Below are 21565 nucleotides of genomic sequence, written 5' to 3' on the forward strand. Positions count from 1 at the left end.
CCCCAGCCCAGGCCAGCAAGGGATTGTGCGTTGAGGCATCCTCCTTAGTGGCTGCAGTTTCTTCAGCAGTAGCACACGTGAGCCGTGCAGGGCGGGCTTCTCTAATGTAGACATGCACCACGATGACCCATGAGTGCTTCATAGAAATCAGACATTCCCAGGCCTCACAGCTATAATTCTGGTTTAGTAAAACTGGATGTATTCCAGGAATCCACTTATTTTTACCCAGCACCAAGATAGATGATTACAGTGCAGGTGGCCCACAGACTACCCTTTGGTAAATACTGCCCTAGTAGAAGAGTGTTCATGAACTGCAGCCTCTACACAGAGAATTTTTTTCTTGACCTCTCCACATTTTCCCCTCATCTGTTTGAGCCAGTGTTGGATGGAATCTGCTGCAGAAATGACTGTTAAAGAGGATGTCTTTTTGACTTTCAGCTACTCTAAGGGACACATACTCTTGATTAGACTTGTAAAGTGGATGGCGATTATTCTTTTTATGCCCCCCCTTTTTTTTCAACAAATCTAGTGAGTGTCCTGCTGCTTCCCTGTCTGGTTTAGGTGCCGTGAGTACCGAGCGGAAACTGTGCGTGATGTATCATGGACACAGATGTAGCTTCGCAGCTTTGGTCCCCAGGTCCCATCCCAATCACCACCCAATCTTTGGCTCTTGACAGATGTCCTTCCCTTGCTTATTACAGGATGAAGAAATGGTTTAGGAAGTGATAATTAATTGGGCCTCTCTTCTAGGGTGGGAGGAATGTCAGTGTCTCTGAGCAAATATTCTCCCAATTCCCTTCAGGGTGATGCTGTGCAGGGGAGGAGAAAGTGACAAGGAGCAGGGAAAATAACATCTTTTGAGTACCTTCTGCATACCAGACACCACATGGGCACTTGGCACAAATCGCCTCCCATCTCGAGGACAGCCCTTCAAGGCAGATCAATTCCCATTTTACCAATAAGAAGACGGGAGCTCAGGGAGTGGAAGGAACTTGGTTCCGCTATTAGCAAGGATTTCAGGCAGAGCTGGAATATATGCTCAGGCTTGTCCAACGACAAAGCCCATGCTCCTGGATTTCCCACTCCTGGCCGTTCCTCACTTTCCTGGAATCCCTAAAACCCCAAATCAAAACCCTTCAGCCAGGTCTGTTGCTTTGCTGCCACCTGCCGCAAACCAGGACAGCGCCAGGGTCCTGATGACCGGCTGGGCTGGGCGTTCCTTAGGAATGGCATCTTCTCACCAGGGCTTGGTTTTATGCTCTCTTCCTGTCTGGGTGAGTGACTATTAAGAGCTGGTTTTCATAATTTAGAAAGCCCCACGCAGGGACCCAGTGGGTCGTAATTGGTAAAACGTCTGAACCAAATGCCACATACTCTGCCGGTGGCTGATTAAAGGATTATTGCCATTTTAAAAATAGTCTTTCAGAACTCAGTGTTGTTTTTTACTATTTTAAAAATTAGTATTTTGATTCTGTTCGGAGAGAGGGTTTTCCATCTTGGGACTGACTCTATGGAGCTTCTACTGGAGACTGTTGTGCCCTGTCAGTGACATTTGTGAACCAGGACCATCTCCCAGTTACTGGTTTATGGGCATGGAAGTTGGCAGCATTGTTTCAGCTCCGCCCTCCGGTTTCTGCGCATGCCAGGTCTCCATCGTCCATCTCGTATCTTCCGTTTTCGTGCCATGGAAGATGGCCTGAACAGTGTTAGGAAAGTATAGTCTCCTGATTTGGGAGAAATCTTCTTTGGAAGAGGCTAGGAAAGAAGGAAATACAGCATTAGATGGCCCTTAATTTCCTTCATTTAACTTGGTCTAAAGATCAGAGATTCCGAGCAGCCCCCGAGTGACTTTGTTAGTGCTGTAATAAGATGAGTGCACCTTTCATCTGAGGATCGGAAATGGCTTAACAGGCTCTAATTAAGCCTTTGAGGTTTGCTATTCGTAGTTAAAGATGCAGAGCTAAACTTTTTCCATTGGCTCACTGTATATCACTATGTGGATACCTCAGTTTCATTTCTCCGAGCAATGAAGGTTGTAACCACTCAACGTTCGACCTAGGTGAACCCAAGAAGTATCCAAACTAAAATTGCATGGCTCAGTCTTGTGCTTGCCTGTCCTTACAGAGAAAACCGGCTCTACTGACATAATAGCTAACATTTATCGTCACCTACATGATGTGCTATGCTGAGTGGTATATGTATGTATTTAAAATTTCTCATCATTTTATCAACCCTGCAGGAGAGCTATTCTCTCAGCTTGTAGGTGACGGAGTTGAGACAGAGAGAAGAAGTGATGTATCCACATTCATACAGCCAGTAAGTGCCATATTTAAGAACTAGGTCTGAGTACAGCTGCCTTCAAAGTCCGAGGTCTTTCCACTAGGCAGAATTGCCCCAGACCATGTTGGAGGGGACCTTTCAGGCCTTTCATGGATTCCTCCAACCCACTACAAGAACGTTGTCCATTATTTCCCTGAAATAGATAACCATCCAGCCTCTCCTTGAGCATATTCTGGGCTGAGGAATTCATTGCCTCTCAAGGGACACATTCCAAATTCTTCCAGGCACTGGGTCAATATCCATCTTCTAATTCTGCCATAATAGGAATAGTCTGCTTCCTCTTTCTTACCAGCTCTTCAAATATTTTTTAAAAGTTTGATTTTCCTTTATTCATTTATTCTTTCGTGCCTGAATTTAGCATAGAATTTTTGAGCACCTTCTCTGTGTCAAGGGCTGGGAATGCAAGATTCATGAGTCATAGTTCCCTTGAGAGCTCATAATCTTTTGGGGAAGGCAAAATTGCAGCCAGGTCTTACTGTACAGGGCTGATGTTTTCATGCTTTTCCATTTTTCCCTTTCTCAAGCAGCGATACCCAACACGACATGACTTCCACGTCTCTCGCCACTAGTGCTTTTCAGGTTGTCTATTAAAACACAAGGCCCAAATCGAACACCACACTCCACATGGGGCTGAACAACACAGAGCTGAGAGCACTTGAGGATTATGAGTTTCCTCAAACTGAACACTAAATTTCTATTTGCCACATTAGCTTGCTTACTGGAATTTGTTTTCCAAATTTGTATTCGTTCTGAACTCTGGGCCTTGGGATTAATTAATTATTCCACTTGCCTTTCTCCCCACCAGATACATAGGGTTCTTTTCAGATGAACTTTTCATAGAAATTAGACCTGAGCCACACTTTCCTTAGACAATGTTTTTATTTCACTCTGTTCCTACAGAGCTGGAGAAACAGGCAAGGCAGTGAAGGAGAGGGCCAGTAATAAGCCTTGTGAACTGACAGTCAGACTTTTGTTTTCCAAAGCTTTTATCAACTCAGCTTTCAAAGGGCTGGCTCTCTGGAATGATCTGAGTTCTAAGCCGAGGAGGAGGATGGATGAGATGGCTTTCCTGAGTCACCCTTGCAAACCAGGAACTCAGGGATCCAGTGTAATCTTTAGAAGGCTCAGAGAATTCAACCCAACTCCTTGAAATTCCTGCAGGTCCCACCCGTTGCTAGGAGGTCAGGCTGCCTCTCTTTAATCTCCTTTCCTGCCATCTTGCCTGGCAGAAGCCCACACAGAGACAGCTCTGCCCCCTTTCCGGGGGAGTCGGGATCCTCTTGTATTGGCAGCAGTGGAACTTGCTTTGCTGCACTCCTGAGTCACGTCAAGGCAGCTGCATTTCTTATCGTGGCCCTGTGCAGCCAAGAACTCCGGAAAACAGCTTCTGTTGCTCTGGTGGGAATTTTAGCAGACTTGCATCTATGTTGAGAGCCACTCCTATCTCCACATCCAGGCACCTTCCTCCATTTCAAAAGCAAACAAACCTAGAACAACAGAAAACCATAAAAGGGCCCTGCCTGTCAGATGAGATTCTGCTCTGACATTGCCTTCACATGGCATGGAAGAATAGTGAGCAGCGCTTCATCCTGTCCATGGAGAGGTACCCCCGGCATCTGTGCCCTTGACCCCAGCCCCTCATATTATGAGCTGCCACCATCATAGCTCCAGCCCTTCTGTGCTAAGAAAAAGGACCATTAAGTCTCGGATAGGTTGCAGGGTGGGAGTGGGGAGGCAGCTCTGAGAGTGCTGATTGCTACTGTCTAATACATTTTCAATTTGAGGAAGGAGTTTACCATAAATATGCAGATCCTTTGAAGCTGCTTCTGTCGGGACCTGGCTCAGAGTGCTGGAGCAGGGTTTGGTTGCTGGGAATCAGCAGCCTTGAGTGCCAGCTCTCAGGCTGGGAAACAGACCCAGCTGGGGAGGCTGCTTGGCGGGCGATTCCCCCTGGAGCCAGTGGGAGGGACTTTGCCTTTGATGAGGAAACTTCAAGGCCAGAGATCCAGGCGGAGGGAGCAGAAAAAAAGATGGGTGACTTGGGGGCTGCTTTGAAGGTTACTGAGAAGTCACTTATTTCTTCTTTTTAATTAAGGAGCCAGGAGAAGGGGAATTGGATTGAGGTTTAAAATAGTTGACAACATCTCATAGAAAGTAAAAAATTCTTAGAGTTGGAGGACAGTGAGTCCAACTTCCCTACCAGAGAACACATCTGTGAGAGCATGATTCCTGGGCTTAAAACCGCTTGGTGGCCCCCATTTGCTTTCAGGGTGATAGGTGCTGGGTGCTGCTTACCTTTGAGTCCCCTCTTCTGCACTGGCCCTTCTGACGCTCTGCCCTGGCAATACCAGATGATGTGACAGTCAGGCACGCCAGGCTGTCTCGCATGCCTGTGCCGGCACACCCGTACCCACTCCCGTTTCTCACCTGGCTACTCCTACTCACGTCTCCAAAACTCAGTTCAGGGAGCCTTCCCTAACCCCCAGCTCCTGCAAGCACCGGTCCAGTGCTCCGCTTATGTGCTCCCTCTACTGTAGCCTTCTCACACTATTATTCAGTGCTGGGGGCGCCCTGAGCCAGCTGACAGTGGTGCTCAGTGCAGGTCTGGAGAGTGAATACAGGAGTGAACTAGTGGTGTGTGCACAGCCCCCCTTCCTGGGCCCTGGGGAGGCATGCAGGGGGCACACAGCTGTGCTCTCCAGGCCCTAAGGCGCTGATAGCCAACAGGGACACCAGAGCCCTGGGGACCTGAGGATTTTGTGGCAAGAGTTCTCTAAAGCTACTGTTCGCCAAGTTGTTCAAGAGAGATTTCATATGACCACCCTGCTGACAGCTGGAATTTTAAAACTGAAGCGAAAGTCCCCTCCAATCACCGATACCTTTCCTTCTTTCCATTTCTTCCCATTGTCTAAGAACAGTGCTCCCCTCATTCCCTAAAAGGCTCTGAAATACTTTTTCTCCTGTGAGCGATCCAGGCTCTCCTGTCCACCCCAGGGACAACAGTCAAGGGGCAGATGAGCTGGCTTTGGCAGGGTGTAACCTGAAGGGCATTTTCTCTCGTGCCTCCCTGGCACACATAAGTCTGGTTCTTTCTCCCAAAGCACAGGGACTTCCTGCTTATCAGCTTTGATGGAAAATTCACTGACTGCAGAAGCTTATTCACACATCAGCCGGCAAACAAATTAGAGCTGCTTAAATTTTCGAGCTGGGGGCTGCTTTTGGGCAGAAGAGCAGGGTTTTAAAGTGATGCATTTTAAATATATTTCTTATAATGTGCCCGATCACGCTTCTGCCTGAGATCAGCCTGGGGGAAGTTTGCCAGTTCCCAGTGACTCTTTTCCGTGTCTCTTCAGCCAGCTCATGCCTGGAAGAGCTGGAAGAGGCGGACCTGCTAATTCAGTCTCAGGAAGCAGCCTGCGTCAGTCAGCTCTGACGGGAGGTGGGCCAGGCCACCGGCCAGAGGTGTGGGGTTTGCAGGCAGGCAGGCCTGGGGAAAGAACAAAGGTGGATTCCAGGAGGCAAGGGAGCTGCATGCAGAAGCAGGCAGTGTGGGGCAATGCAGAGAGCGTAAGGCTTCATGGTCGAAGGCGCAGGGCAGGGTCCCAGCTCTCCCAGTTTCTATTCTAGCATTCTGTTTCTCAATTTCCTCCTCAGTCAAGCAGGGATGGTGATCATCATCATATCTGCTTTATGTGCATCATAAAATTATTGTGAGAGCAAAATGAAACATTGTTTATAGCTGTACTTTGAGGATTCTACTATATTTGCAAATTTTAGTTCTGTCATCTCACACAGAGATGACTCTCTATGTATCTGTCTATCTTTGTGTGCAGTATTCCTGGAATCTCGCTTCTAGGCTGGCACAGGGCAGAGAGTACAAAGCGCAGGCGAGCGAGATGCCAAGGGTCAGGTCACTCCTGCTGTAGCCACACAAAGACTGGCCCTTGCCAGCCAGGCCGGCCACTCAGGGCTTCAGGACGGCCTCCCCACAGCCTCTCCCTCCCCTGCCTCTCTCTTTCCTTCATCCCTAACCCCTCCTTTTTCCACTCTCTAATGTGGCAGTCTCACTGGTTTCACTTGGCAGTGGCTCTGGTTAGGTGTGAAAGTCTAGGGAAGAGTCCTGGGAGAGTCCCAGCACCTCAAAGGCCCACCTGACAGAACACTGCTCAGACAAGAGATGCTGACACCCCCAAAACTAAAAATTCCCCATCCAGCCAAAGCACAGCAAGGCCTGGGCACATGCTAGATGCCTGCTGCGAGCCAGCTTCCAGCTAGGGACAGAGCCGCACCATGCTCAGGCCGTTGCAGAAAGCTCAGAAGTTGCGCCCTCCCCTGCCCTCCAGCATTCTACTGACTTTAATGTCCTGAGTTCCTGAAGGACAGCAAGTAACCGGCTTCCTTCCACCCAGGCACTTCATTAAAACCATGAGTTCAATTGGCATCTGCCACTCAGAGCGCAAAGTTGTGTTATTAATACAACCAGCTTTCCCAAGATACTTCTGCACCTGGTGCGTTTAACAAATGAAGCCAGGCATGGCCTGCCTGTGTCATGTTCTTTGGCAGTAATTTTCTTGTAAGATGAAAAATCTCCAGCATGCCTGAGCTCTCTGATAAATTCTCTCCTCAGAAGCTAATTCAAAATACCTTCTAGCTTCCTGGAGGTGATAGAGCAGGGTGTGCAGATGAGTCCTTGTGTTGATGGACCCTGCTATGCACTCCACACATGGCAATTTGAGGCAGGCCATTTGATCATCCAAAATGTTTAGGAGGGAGTCTGTGAGATTTTTGACTATGCAGGAAAACAAGAGGGAGTTGGGGTGTAGGCAACAGAAATTCTTTTTTTTTTTTTGAGATGGAGTTTTGCTCTTGTTGCCCAGGCTGGAATGCAGTGGTGCAATCTCGGCTTACTGCAACCTCTGCCTCTTGGGTTCAAGCGATTCTCCTGCCTCAGGCTCCTGAGTAGCTGAGATTACCAGCGCCCACCACCACACCTGGAAGTTTTTGTATTTTAGTAGAGATGGGGTTTTACCATGTTGGTCAGGCTGGTCTGGAACTCCTGACCTCAGGTGATCTGCCTGCCTCGGCCTCCCAAAGTGCTGGGATTGCAGGCATGAGCCACTGTGCCTGGCCGGCAACAGAAATTCTTAAAATCACTTAGTGCTCCTGTCCAAAAAGAAAGGAGATCTGAGCATCCTCACAGCTCATCTCTGGGAAATGTAACCTCAGAAACCCTGAGCTAGGTGGGAAGTCTATTAAGTTCATATAAGCATCATTTGGGGGTGGCATTTTTAGTCAGAGCCAACTGGGGTGGACTGAGCTCCACTCCTGCCCTATTACTTTCGCTGTCACTGGAGTCTCTGAGAAGAGCCAATGTGGTTTTATTCTCCTTGGCAGGAGGAGCAGTGAGGGCTAGACCCAATTCTGCTTCCTATGCCAGAAGTTGGGAATTAGAGATGGAAGTCTGGGCATGGCTTGGCACAAGCCACACATTCGAGCGCAGACAAGTATGGTTGATCCTTATTATTTGTGGATTCCATGTTTGCAAATTTGACTACTTGCTAAAATCGATTTGTAACCCCCAAATCAATACAGTGCTTTTGCAGACATGCACAGAGCAGCAAAAAATTGGAATCACTGATGTGCACGTTCCAAGCTGAGGCTGAACAAGGCTGTGCTGTGTCTTCTTGTTTCAGCTCTCATCCTGTAAACATGTGTCCTTCTCACAGTCCACTTCATGCCACATCTTGTCTATTGTGCTCTTTCTCGGCAAATTTTTCTGTTTAAAATGACCCCCAAGCATAGTGCTGAAGTGCTATCTAGTGTTCCCTACCTACAAGAACACTGATGCCCCTTCCAGAGAAAGGGCATATGTTAGGTAAGCTGCATTCAGGCGTCAGTGAGAGTGCTGTTGTTTAATGTTAACGCATCAACAATATATATTAAGAGAGGTGTCTGCAAACGGCAACACAAATAAAACAAAGTTATTGATTGATTGATGAAAGTGATGTGACCAGAGGCTCACAGGAACCTAGCCATGTATTTCCCGTAGGAACAAAAAGGGTTCAATATTCCCTAATTTAGTGTTTGTGGCAACTTTATAGGACAGAACTACCATGAATAATAATGAGAATCAACTGTAATGAGTTTCAGCCAGGAGAGAAGACCAGGAATGAGCAAACTTATGAGTAGCTGAAGTTTTCCTACAGTGGCCTTTTCTCAGCAGTCACTGCCGCATACTCCCACTCTTCTGTTTTCTCACAATGTGCAAGGACTTCATCTCTCCTTGGTGTCCTGCCTTTCTCCTGGTTCCCCTGATGCAAAAGTAGAATCCAGTTCTTATATTCCTGGAGTCAAAAGGAATAATAAAGATCCTCCAAACCAGCACTCTAATTGGCTGCTTGGATTCTTGCAAATGGATTATCATAGAGTTTGTTTGAATGCCTCCAGCGTCGGGGAACTCATCACCTACAGGAACAGTATATTCCATCTTGGAATGCTCTCATTCCTAGAAAGTTCTTCTATCTACTGGGCAGAAATCTTTCTTCCTAAAGCCTCTTCCCTTTGTCCTTAGTTGTGTTTCTTGGGTCCACACATCTATTTCACCTTTCCTGTTACTACCTTCATTTCATGGAGCTCAGAGAGGGCTGTTTTGTGGCAGATTGGAGAGGAGCCTTCCTTGTATCCCTCACATAGGTGGCCACCTGCTTCACCTTCATGCCAGGGAAGCAGTGCTGCCAGTGGCCTCCTACTGTCACCTGTCTGAGGCCTTTTGGGGTTGCCTGCTCAGGCAACTGCTTAGACAAGAGCTGCTGACACCCCCAAAAATAAAAAAGAATAAGCTCATCTCTCTTAGGCTCTACCCCAAGCCGCTTTGCAAATTTACATCACTGTATAAATATACTCAGCATTTTCAGAAATCCTGTTTGAGCTGCAAGGAGTAAGCCTATATCCTTCTTTTATAGGTAGGATAACTAAAGATAAAAAGAAATGACTTGCCCAAAGGAACTTCGTAATTCAATTCAACAGATATTTATTGAGCACCTGTTATAGGCTAGGCACTGCCTGGGAAGCTGGAGCCACAAAAGGGAATTTATTCATTCACCCAGCCAATATGTAGTAAGTGCCGATTCCATGCTAGTTATTGGACATATGACAGTGAACAAGACGGAATCTTTTCACTCGTGGGATGGGTTGTGTAGTACAGGACATGGACATGAAACAAGTAATTACCTAAATAACTATCTGATTACAAATGTGATGAGTGCTACAAAGCGTTCAGGGTACTATGCATGAGTCTGTGATGGGGGTCTTGACCAAGACAAAGGACTGGGAGGGGCCTCCCTGATGGGTGACATTCAGGCTGAAGCTTGGTGGATGACTGGGAAACCTCAGGGGAAGGGGAGTATGAGGAGCCTGAGCAGGGGCCACCCAGAGGAGGTTGTGGTGGATGGCAGAGCTGGTTGGGAAGCCAGAACTCCCACTTTGCTTATTTCACTGCCCCCGACTACCCACTTCCTCAAGCTTTATTTACATATCCTCTTCTAAATATGTAACTTAGAATCAAAGACAAGGGATAGCAAAGGCCACCTTCAGGGATGTGGGGTCTCAGGCAGGAACGCGTATGGCAAAGGCCAATGGATAAAGAATAAGGATTCGAATGTTTACTAAATGTTTAACCATATATTCCCAACCCAGTAGAATTAACATGTTGGGGAAGTGTAGCACAGCAGACCTGCCTGGCTTTGAATCTGCATTAACTACGGAGCTTTGGGCAAGAAACCCAACCTCTCAGAGCCTCAGTTTTCTTATCTATAAAACAGGGATGGTGACAGTATTTCCCTTGTAATGTGGTTGGGAAGATTAAATGAGATGACAAACATAAAGGTTTTAGTCCAGTATTTGGTGTATGGTAAGTGTTCAAAAGTCTTAGCTTGTGTGATTTTCTTATACTGTAGTTAGTCCTTCAGTTATAACAAGTGACCAGGACTAGGAGTTCACTGATGCCAAAAAAATATATTTGTTGAGCACCAGTTATGTTCCAGGTATTCTGCTAAGGGCTGATGATAGAGTAGTGAACAGATAGAGCCTCCAAATCTCTTATGCCAGGCACTTGCACACTTCTTGAGCGTGACTTACATTTGGGTTTCCATTCAGGACAAACATAAAAATCCATCTATATGTAACTGAAACTAAAGCTTGTGAAACAAGTTACCCCTGCTATGTGCATTGCACTCTGGTCTATTCTAGGTACAGATTTGCTTTTTAAAATGCATCTCTTGACCCACTGAATTGATTTCATAACCCACTAATGGGTTGCAACTCACAGTTTAACAAAATAATGCCTTGGACCAACTGAGTTGCAGGCTTGATAAAGCCCAATTAGGGTTCACTTGATATGGAGTCTTCCCAGCCTTCCCTGGACTTGTTTTTGATCTCTTGCCTTTGGCATTTACCATTTTTTTTTTTCGATCCAGAATTTTCAGCAGCATTCTGCACAAGCATGTATTTGATGGTTCCCTCTGCTACTAGAATGCAGCCTTTGGCCAACTTCAGCAACTCCCTTTGTTCCCCAGATCACCCATTCCAGTACTCAGTTGGGCTCTTACTTACTCATGACTCAGTCTCCTCTGTACATGAAACTTTTATGATTGGAGATACTAGATTTAGATGCAGTAAGCCTTTACTCCTTCATGCCAAGGTGTTCACCATAGAGGCTAATATTGCAAACCTTTTTAGTTGGTTTTGTTTCAAAGTATAGCTCTATATGATATAAGAGACTTTGACACTCTAACAATCTCAGTTTATTCCTGGGATCCCTGGCCTTAGTGTTTTCACCTGAATGTCACTTTTCCTGCCCATATGTCAAAATCACTTCTGTGCACTCAATAAGCCACAGATACGTTATTAATATGCATCTTTCCTAGTGAGAACTTCAACTTAGTACCCTGAACCTGCGATTTTAAAAAAGGAGTCATTGGTTATGGTTCATCTGACTTTGGATGTCCCTGGAGAACAAGGATCTGAAACAGAAAGAGCTTTCTTTCTTTCTTTTTTTTTTTTTTGAGACAGAGTTTCACTCTTGTTGCCCAGGCTGGAGTGCTGTGATGTGATCTCAGCTCACTGCATCCTCTGCCTCCTGGGTTCAAGTGATTCTCCTTCCTCAGCCTCTGCAGTAGCTGAGATTATAGGCATGCACCATCACGCCAGGTTAATTTTGTGTTTTTAGTAGAAAATGGGGTTTCACCATGTTGGTCAGGTTGGTCTTGAACTCCTGACCTCAGGTGATCTGCCCACCTCGGCCTCCCAAAGTGCTGGGATTACAGGTGTGAGCCACTGTGCCCAGTCAGAGCTTGCATTGGGATAGGGCTTGAAATTTTGTCACATCTGTAATTGCCTCAGATCATCCTAATAAGGGGAGAAGGGAAGGGGAGCTATTTTGGTAGCAAAATCAACTCCCCAAGACTATGTGGTAAGTTACAGGGTGGAACTTGAACCCAAATCTCCTGACTTCTGGCCAACTGCATTCCTACGTACACAATGGTGCTGTGAAATGGTACCGTTATCCTCTGTTCCCATGGCTTACTATGGCTCATCAAGGGCCGTCGTGTGCCTTATCTCAGTTGCTTAACAACAATACTGTACTGTGGGTAGGCAGGTTCATTTATTTCCAGATGGAGAAGGTTCAGAGAGATTAAATACCTTACCCCAGCTCATACAGCTTATACGTGGCAGAGAAGGAAAAAAATTGTGAGTCCTCTTGTACTTCCTGAATCCCCTTGTGCAAGCTCCTAAGCAACCAGCCTAGACCCTGGCCAGAGACACTTACGTGGACTCTTGGAAGTGACTCCCTTCAGGACTGTATTCAATAACCAAGTTCTTGATGATTAGAGAGGAATGTGGGAAGGCCCAGGTCTTAAGATCAAGATAGCACACACCTGTCCTGACTCAACCAGGTGGTATAGTAACAAACAGAACCTAAGTTCCAATCTCAATTTAATCCTCTGTTAACTGTGTGACCCTCAGCAAGTTGCTTGACATCTCTGAGTCTCACCTCATTCATTCATTCATTCATTCATTCATTTATTCAACAGAAACTTGTATGAAAGTGCCTACATTAAACATTATTATTGTTGTCTGAAGTACCGCCATTAAGCCTACATTTCTCAGGTGGGAATAATAACAAGGTTGTTGTGCAGAATCAAGGAAATTTATGTAAGCAGAGCACATGGCTGAGTGCCCAGAATGCAAAGGTGGTCAATAAGTGTTTGCAAAATCTGAGTCTAAAGCCAAAGTACTTACCCGGCCTTGGGGTTACGGTGGCCTCCTTAGAAGAAGCTGGATCCTGGCAGTGCTGAGTGCAAAGAACAATCGTCTAAATGTACATAAAATATTAAACGTTATAGTGCTGCATGCACACCCACGGATGCAGGCAAAGATGTGAGGAAATCCCTCGGGGCTTTAAAAATGAATCTCTTTTTACCTACTTGGGAGGGAACAAAGTGGCAAAATGACAACCCTGTGAAATTCTAGGCAGGAGTGAGAGCTGTGAGCAGGCAGGATTGCCAGGGCTCCCCGTCAGCGGCAGGGCATACAAGTCCCAGGGATGACATCCAGGTGAGCCCATGGGCCTCCAGGACTGGTCTACAGGAAAGGGCCTGAGGGCTCACTGACTGCAGCCTGGAAGGAATCTGAGCCACAGAGAAGGCAAAGTTCATGTCGCCCCTGCTCATGTGCCAGGCACTGTGCTATGCCTGTTCCCATTGCTGTCTTGACTCTGAAACAAAATAGCACAGTGGTTAGGAGCATATGCTTTGGAGCTGGAGAAAGCATGGGTTTACATCCCCATCTTGGTACTTAGCAGTGTGTGACTTTGGGAACATTAATTACATAACCTTGCTAAGATTCAGGATTTTTAAATCTATGAGTATAAAAATAACTCCCTCTTAAAGGTAGGCTGAGGGTTAAGTGAGATACTATATGCAATGTTCCTGGTGCATTCACTTAACTCGATTTTATTGAGCATCTGTGATAAGCTAGGCACTGCGCCAAGTTCTAGGGATAAAAGGGCAGGCAAAGCCGGCCGTAATCCCTACTCTCATGACGCTTATTATCTAGTAAGAAAGACAGGCCATGAGCAATAGTCACATTGATGTATGTTTGGAAGGAAAAGAACCTGATTCTGGCGGTGTCCGACTCATGGATCAGCAAGGAAAGGCTTCCTGGAGGAAGGGACCTTTGAGCTGAAGCCTGAGCGGGGATTAACAGATGTAAAGTAGATCAAGATTTGGCAAACTTTTTTTCTACGAACGTCCAGATGATAAATATTTAGACTTTGCAGGTCCCATGGCTCTGAGCAAATCTGCTGCTGTAGATGAAAGCAGTCACAATGCACAAATGAATGGGGAGAGGGTTATGTTCCAGTAAAACTTTATTTACAGAAATAGGGAGTGGGCTGGATTCCACCTGTAGTCCTGGGTTTGTCAACTCCTAAACTAGGTGAAAGGGGTCTGGGGAGCAGAGGTTTATGCAGCAAGGAGAGTTCTAGACAGGGAAGGGTACGTGCAGAGGCCGTGGCGGGAAGGAACCTGTTGCACTTGAACGTGTGAAGAAGACGGGTGAGGCTTTACCTGGCTGCAGCGCAGGTAAAGCTGGACAAAAGAGCATGAGAAGAGGATGGACAGTGGGCAGAGGACAGACGTCTCGGGGCTTTGCAGGCCATGGTAAGGGTTTTGGTCTCTATCCTTAAGCCAAAATGGGAAAGAATTGAAGGGTTTTAAGCAGGGACTGGAGTGTATGTGAGATTTGGTAGTGATGACTGGCTGCTGCTGTGTGAAGAATAGACAGGGAGGCCCAGAGTGGATTCTAGTCCCAGGCAGGGTCAATGGGGGTTTGGATTAGGGTGGAGGCTGTGGAGGGGTGAGGCTGACTTGCTCGGGGTCACCCACCTATGGCCAGAGTGCCAGGTTCTAATGTGGGTCTCCCGATGGCAGATGACACACTGCAGCCTCTGTCAGGAAGCAGCAGAGGACCCCTGTGGTCCTGGCCTCTGGATGCAGGACTTTCTGCAGTGCATTGCTGCAGAAGTGACCAGCTTGCTTATACTGACCTGGGGTCACGTGACAGACCAAACGCATGACACTCATTTAGTTGTATAGTCATCACCTTTCCAAAGGACTATGGGTAACCCCTATTGATGGCATGGAACCCATTCACTACAACCCTGTGGCCCCATCAGCCTCCTTGTCTATGCTCTCCTTCAATTCTTTCAAGCTTGGTCCCTGGCTGCTCTACCCAGGGGTCCTGGAAAGATAGAGGCGCAGAGACAGCTGTCCTAATGGGAGCAAGAAATGATGGCTCACAATGAGAAAAGAATCAGACACTATGAGAAGCAGGCAAACTAACTTATAAAAGCACAGAGCTGCTGACAGTGGCCCTCTACATTTCAGCAACCCCAAGAGCAGCGCTGTATCACAGCACAGTGTAATAACTGGCTTCAGAATGACAACACTGCATATTAAGGTAGACAGGCTCCCTATTCAGGAGGACAGAGGAACATAATAATTCCTTTAAAAAGGGGTTTTGGAAACAATGGTTTTGAATAAATAATTAAACTCTCCTGAATGTTAATGCTTAAGGAGCAAGATCATTATTAATTTATATCCACCTGTGTCCCTTGGGGATGTTAGGTAAATGATACATTCTTTGTATGTGCAAACACATCCCATATCAGTTATATTTACCTAAGTTTTAATATTTGACTGAGCACTCCTATCATAAAGTGTTTCTTGTAATGGCATTAAGAATCTATAGATAGAAGGACTACACATTTGTTTTAAATATTGTGGAACCAATTAAGCAGCCATTGGCCTTGCTTTGAATACTAGTTTTTCTACTCACCGGCTCTGCAACTTAGGCAAACTATTAACTTATCTGGACCCTGCTTTCCTTATGAATACAGTGGGGTGGCAATGAGATTAGCATGCATGACCTTCTAGTGCCCAGCACAGAGCCCATGTGAGTATGGTGGGCACCAGTCATGTGCTGGAGCTGGCTTGCCCCAGCCTGCAAGAATCCATTGTACACATCCATTCCCAGCTCTGTGCTTGGTGATAGTATGTTGGCAGCTTGAAATCAGCCATAGCGGGAGTGTTTACACCACAGAAATTGGCAAATGCTACACATCAGGGCCTTTTTGCCTTTTTTTTTTTTTTCTGGGAGAGCCAGTTTGTAAACATTTTCTTACTGACCACTGGTAGGCATTGAAGCACTGTTAATCCTGCACCCTAGCCTTTCTCTGTCATCCTGTTTGTCATCTGAGTTGGTCTTTCTGCTCTGGTCTGACTCAACCTGCCCGACTCTTAGAACTTCTGATTTAGTCAGCCTGCAGTGGGGCCCAAGAATTTGCATTTCTTTTCATTTTTAATTTTTTTTTTTAAATGTCTGTCTCAGAGAAGAAGAGAATTTGCATTTCTAACGCTGGTACTGTTGGTCTGGGAGCTATACTTTGAGACACCGGCCCAATCTGCCTAATCAACTAAAGCCCACAGTGTGAAGCTTTTCATAGAGCACATAGGAGATCCCACCTTCTGTCTTGGGCAATGGTATTAAAAACTTAGGTGTTGACACAGCACTTTGTACATACACCATCTCACTTAATCTTAAGAACCCTATGATGTAACAATTACTATTTTAATTCCCATTTTATAGATGGGGAAACTGAGACTCAAAGAGATTCAGTAACTTACCCAGGGTCACACAGCTCATCAGGAGAGAAGCCAGGTTAAACTCCTGTCTAACTTTGCATTGGTGTCTCTGGTTGTGCACTGCCCAAGGATGAAGTCCAGCTCAAACTCTGCATTCCCAGGGTGCACTGGCAGGGCCACATCAGCCCAGAGGGGTGCTTTTTTCTTCCTTGCATTAAGTTGCTGTCTGTAGGCTAGCAGTGGCCCTGTCCAAATCCATACCTTCTCCTCCTTCACTGCAAGCCCTGGAGCCTCTAAACAGTGGAAAGACAGAGCAAGTGCAAGAGACGCAGTACAGAGGGAGCCAAGGAGAGACGTTATTTGAAGCAAAATCAAGCCTGCACACGTGGGCATGTGGAAGCAGCTTACAAAACAGCTGTTCCTACAGGAGATTTGGGGGGCAGGTGTCACAGGGTGGAGCAAAGGGATTTGGCTGGAGGCAGAGCCACAGATTGTCAGTGATGAAAGAGCTATAGCTCCTGCCCACTCCTGGCACGTGTATGGCTTTGAGGGTGCCCAGTGGGTGGGGCAATTAGCCTGTATCCCAGGGCGCCTGGCTCTGAATCTCCCTTTCCTTCCCACTGCCTTTCTGCAATTAGATTGCACTGGGTAATAGCTGCCAAGCCGCTTTGTTGGATCTGATGAGTTTATTAATTTCTTGGGGGGTAATGGGAGGGTGGGTGGGGGATTCATTTCCTGACTGAAGCTTGGGGGCTAATTAGTCTCTTTGCCATGTCCCCAGAGGAGGGAGGCAGGAGGATGCTTTACTCAGGCTGTTGGATCTGGCTCTGGGTAAATCGTGTCTACCCCTGGCTTTTACCTATCTCGTGGCTTGGGTAAGACCAAGGAGTCTGGGGATGGGGCTTCTTTGAGCAAGTGGTTGGTGAGGATTAGATTCCTCCAGAACGGGGGCGGTGGGACAGTGGGTAGCAGGGAGCCAAGGTCTCACTGGCTCTGTTGGTATGAGGTTTAGGGTGACAGAAAGGACTCTAAGGAGTTCAGTCCGGTTCCAGACATTCCAGTGCCGACATCCAGCTCAATTGTGCTTTATGTTCTTTCTGCCTAAAATATAGCCTCTCTCAGCCCAGGAGACCATTGGGGACCAATTCTGTCCATTTTTCAAACAGGGAAACTGAGCCGCTTCAAGGACAGTAATTTCACCTGTCTTTGTGGAGTGTCAAGATCAAAGAGAAGAAAGCTATGTATCTGGACTTCCTAGTGGATGGTGGAGGCCCTTGAAGCCATTCCCCAGTTGGCCTGGCCTGTTTAAATGAAGGGCACATTTGTATCCCCACTTAAAGAGACAGCAGCAGAAACAGGAAAGATTACAGAATTAAGAGTCAGACAGATCTAGGTTCAAGCCCATGCTATACCTGCCAGCCAGGGGACATTAGGTAAGCCGTTAAACCTCTCTGAGCTTCAGTTTCTTCAGAACTAAAACAGAAACATGTGTAACTACTTGAAAGGGGTGATGGGAGGACTCAAAGATGATAGGCTTGACACGTCTAACACGTCAGGTGTCCAGTAACTATTACCTCCTCCCCTTTCATTTGGAAACCTAGCAGCTCATCTCTCACCCCTGCAGAGAGGAGGAGGAAAGGGAAACTCAGGCTATAACATGGCCTGGCTGGTCCATTTGAGAGACGATAGGTACTCCCAAGGCCAGAGGAGGGCTCAGAGAAAGAGAAAGTGCCTTCTGCCCATGCTTCACCACCAACAGCAATCTGCTGATAGATGATGGTTTTCCCCCACTTCCAAGGCATCCCAGGCTAAGGGTACAAGCAGAGGTAAGGCCAGCACCTGGTGTCCTGAGCCACACAGGTAAACAAGCATGTGCAGTTGAACGGTGGAGGAGTCACACAGGATGACCTGGCAGGCTTCCTTGGGAAGATTCATCTGGGCTTAAGTGTGCAGGACTTAAAGCTCAGGCCTCTCAGCTGACAGGCTCTCTGACCTCAGGCAAGTTGGGTGGTCTTTTTTATTTTGGCCTTGGTTTCTTTTTCTGTATAATGGGGCTTGTTGAATGGATATGCAGGAGACCTTGCTTGTAAACTGAAAAGGACCGTGAACATGCACAGAACCATGCTTCCCTTGCAGAGATGGGGGAAGCTGCCCACCCTTTTCCAGGTGGCATTCTTGCAGGACGTGGATGGGAGCATTTGGTTGTCTCCTCTTTTCCACATGAAAGTCCCAACTGTGGAGACCGTAAGGCTCCTGCCTGGAACTAGAGGCCCATGAGAGCGCCAGCTGATGGTCCAGGAGAGGCCTGGCTCCACCTTCTCCAGACTGTGAAGGCAGGGAGCCACTCCCTCTAACTCTCAGTCCTCTGGGCCCATAGGGTGAGGGCGGTGGGAAAGGGTGTGACATGTCTTTATTGTCCCTGGAAATTCCGTAAGAGAACGGGGAGCCCAGCTCTGGGGAATAGAACCGCATGGCATCTGTGGAACTTGTGTGGGTCTTCCAGGGAAACTGCTGCTGATGTCTGCAGAAGCCTGGCAGAGAAGGGTGTGTGCATTTCACTGGGTTTTTAGCCAGCTGTCTCTCCTGGCTGCCCACCTAAAAACAGTAATAGCCATGATTTGCCAGCGGCTCTAGCTAGTAGAGATATATTGGGATTTTATGTATATAGATATGTGTGTGTGTATTTTTATATGTATAAAAAGAGTTCTGGCCAGGTGCAGTGGCTCACGCCTGTAATTCCAGCACTTTGGGAGATCAAGGCAGGAGAATTCCTTGGGGCCAGGAGGTCAAGACAAGCCTGGGCAACATGATAAGACCCCATCTTTTATTTAAAAAAAAAATTAAAAAAAGAAAGATTCATTGGGAAAAACAAGCAATCTAAAAACCCATCACTGTTGAGTTTAGGTTTAGGTAACTTTCTAGAATGAAGAACTGAGTACTTTGTGGATTTTTCCCCCCCTGGAGGTCTTTGAGACAATGGGACAGTCAACAGTAATGTATTTTACATTTACAAACTTGGTGAAAGAGTATATCTCATATTAAGCGTTCTTATCACAATAAAATAAAAATAAAATAGGAAAGAAAACACAACAGAGAGAAAAAGACAACATGGAAGGAAAACAGCATTTATTGAATGCCAGGTTAAATACATTCTTACAATGACCCAGTGAAGTTTCTATTATTATCCCCATATTGTAGATGAGGAAATATGCTCAGAGAGGTTCAGTGACTTTCCTAGGGTTTCACTGTTGAGATCTGTGCTTCTGGGTCTGGGTAAATAATGTAGCGCCCACTGGCTCATACATGATCTCTGGGGTCGTGACAAGCTCCGAGAAGGCAGGACAGACATTATCATCCCCATTTATTGATGGGGAAACTGAGGTTCTGAAAGATGTGAATAACTTGCCAAAGTTCTCACAGCTGGCAAATGAGTCAATCTGGACTAGAACCTGGGTCTTCTCTGTTTAGGTTCATTCATTCATTCATTCAACCATCCAGCAAACATTTATCAAAGGGCATAGTTCTCTCCAGTATAGGCTTCTGATTCTTATTGCAATAGTCAGAATGATTGAAGGCAGGACAGATCAAAAGAGCTCTGCAGCCCATCCCTGCCTCAAAATCATATGATTCCACACGTTCCGTTCCTTTCTATATGAGAGAGCTTCACCAAACGGCATTCATTCCTGATTTATTTTTCCATTTTCCTCGCCCGCCTCTCCCCGACGTCTTTATTCCTTTCTTCTTTGACTCTCACGGCCCCCCTTCCCTCAGCCCCCCAATCCTGGGTAACAGTCTCCCTGCTGCAGTCCAGCCTCCTGCTCTGTACTCCACAGCTCTTCCTGCTCACATGCAGCCCAGCTGGAGGCAGGGGCCAGCCTCTTGGCTCCTTCCAGCCCTGAAGGCCACAGGACCTCCATTTCTTCCCAGTCCTTTCCGTTGGTCTTCTCAGATCGGCCAGTGGCACGTGGCGGAGGGCCTCAGCATGGACAGCCGCCTCTACACCTCCAATATCTCGGACACGCTCTTCAACACCACCCTGGTCGTCACCACCATCCTGGTAAGTGGGCTCTCCCAGGATCCCAGCTGCAGCTACCTGGGGTGCCTCCCCAGGTCTGAGTGCTCACAGGCTGCCCCTTGAACAGAAGATGGGAGCTCTAATCACAGCACTGAGCCCAGTTTATGACAGTGTAATTACACTCAAGTTGCTGTTTCATATGGAAATGATATTTGAGGAGTTCCAGAGCAGCTAGGGGGAGGGTCAGGGAAGAAAGAAACCACAGTTTGTGGATGCCACTTTGGGGCACCCTGACAGCTGGGGCAGCTGTTCGGGGCCAAGGGAAGGGGACCTATGGGAAGGGCACCTGTGACACAGAGCAGGGAGCTAGATCCAGACCCTCGAGACCCCTGCCTCTTTCCAGAACCCCACCTTGCTGGGTGCTTGCTATGTATGAAACAGGGCCTTCCCCCACCACATCCTTAAGTGGACATGGGAGGGTCTGTGGGTTTACATGGCCTGTTTCTTCATTTCCAGGTGGTAAAAAGAGAGTTATCAATCTATGGGGCAAGAGGCCAGGTGCAGTGGCTCACACCTGTAGTCCCAGCATTTTGGGAGGCCAAGGTGGGAGGATCACTTCAGGCCAGGAGTTTGAGACCAAGCTGGCCAACATGGCAAAACCCTATCTCTACTAAAAAATAGCAAAACTAGTCAGGCAGAGTGGCACACACCTGAAATCCCAGCTACTCGGGAGGCTGAGGCACGAGAATCGCTTGAACCCAGGAGGTGGAGGTTGCAGTGAGCTGAGATCATGCCACTGTACTTCAGCCTGCGTGACAGAGTGAGATTCTGTCTGGAAAAAAAAAAAAATCTATAGAGCAAGAGACCATCTGCCCTTTTTATCTGATTCTGTTCTATTTAGGAATTGCCATGTTCACCCTCTCTTCCCTGCCCCCCCTGCCACGTGCCAGGTTCTGTTCGCAGTCCTGGAGACCAAAGATGAGTAGGACTCAGTTCTAGCCTCTCTCCTGAGGTTGTAAGTTAGTAGATGGGATAAGTCAAGTGCATACATGGCCAAGGTATTATTTGTCTTCTCCTCTGACGACCTCGCACTTAAAAGATTTGTCAATTAAACCAACTGCATGTATTAAGCAGTAGTTAGTTTGTTCTTCCCCCTCCCACTTTTAACTAATTAAAGCATTTTTCCCTGCCTGGCCCAGCATCTTATCAGCAGGAGATGGCCAGTAGTGCCACACTGATATCATTGCAGCCCAAAGCAAAGAGGTGACGCCTGAGTTAGCCTCCTCAGGCTTATCATTGCTAACTGTGCAAGGTCTGCAAATGTGTCCATTTCTTTTAGGCTTTTGGAGATAATAAAAAGAGTTCAGGGACCTCCATCACTACCTTGATGAACTCCTGGAGCCCAGGCACCCTGGGTTGAAATGATTGATCTACTGTAAACAGAGGGAGATAAAAGCCAGCAAAGAGGCGCACACGTAGAGCTGTGGGGTTTGAAGGAGAGAGAGGT

At 47.0% G+C, this 21565-nt stretch overlaps 1 protein-coding gene across 1 annotated transcript in view; it reads left to right on the forward strand.

The window, feature by feature from the left end:
- GRIK4 (glutamate ionotropic receptor kainate type subunit 4) overlaps positions 1-21565 on the forward strand; it is a 388236-nt gene that overhangs the window by 278314 nt on the left and 88357 nt on the right. The window contains exon 13 of the mRNA XM_021671204.2: positions 19993-20100. Within this exon, the coding sequence (XP_021526879.1) occupies positions 19993-20100 (108 nt within the window). The remainder of the gene's footprint in view (positions 1-19992; positions 20101-21565) is intronic.

Source organism: Aotus nancymaae, unplaced genomic scaffold (genome assembly GCF_030222135.1).
Source record: "Aotus nancymaae isolate 86718 unplaced genomic scaffold, 86718_ANA_hifiasm-v0.15.2.pri h1tg000012l, whole genome shotgun sequence".
NCBI lineage: Eukaryota > Metazoa > Chordata > Mammalia > Primates > Aotidae > Aotus > Aotus nancymaae.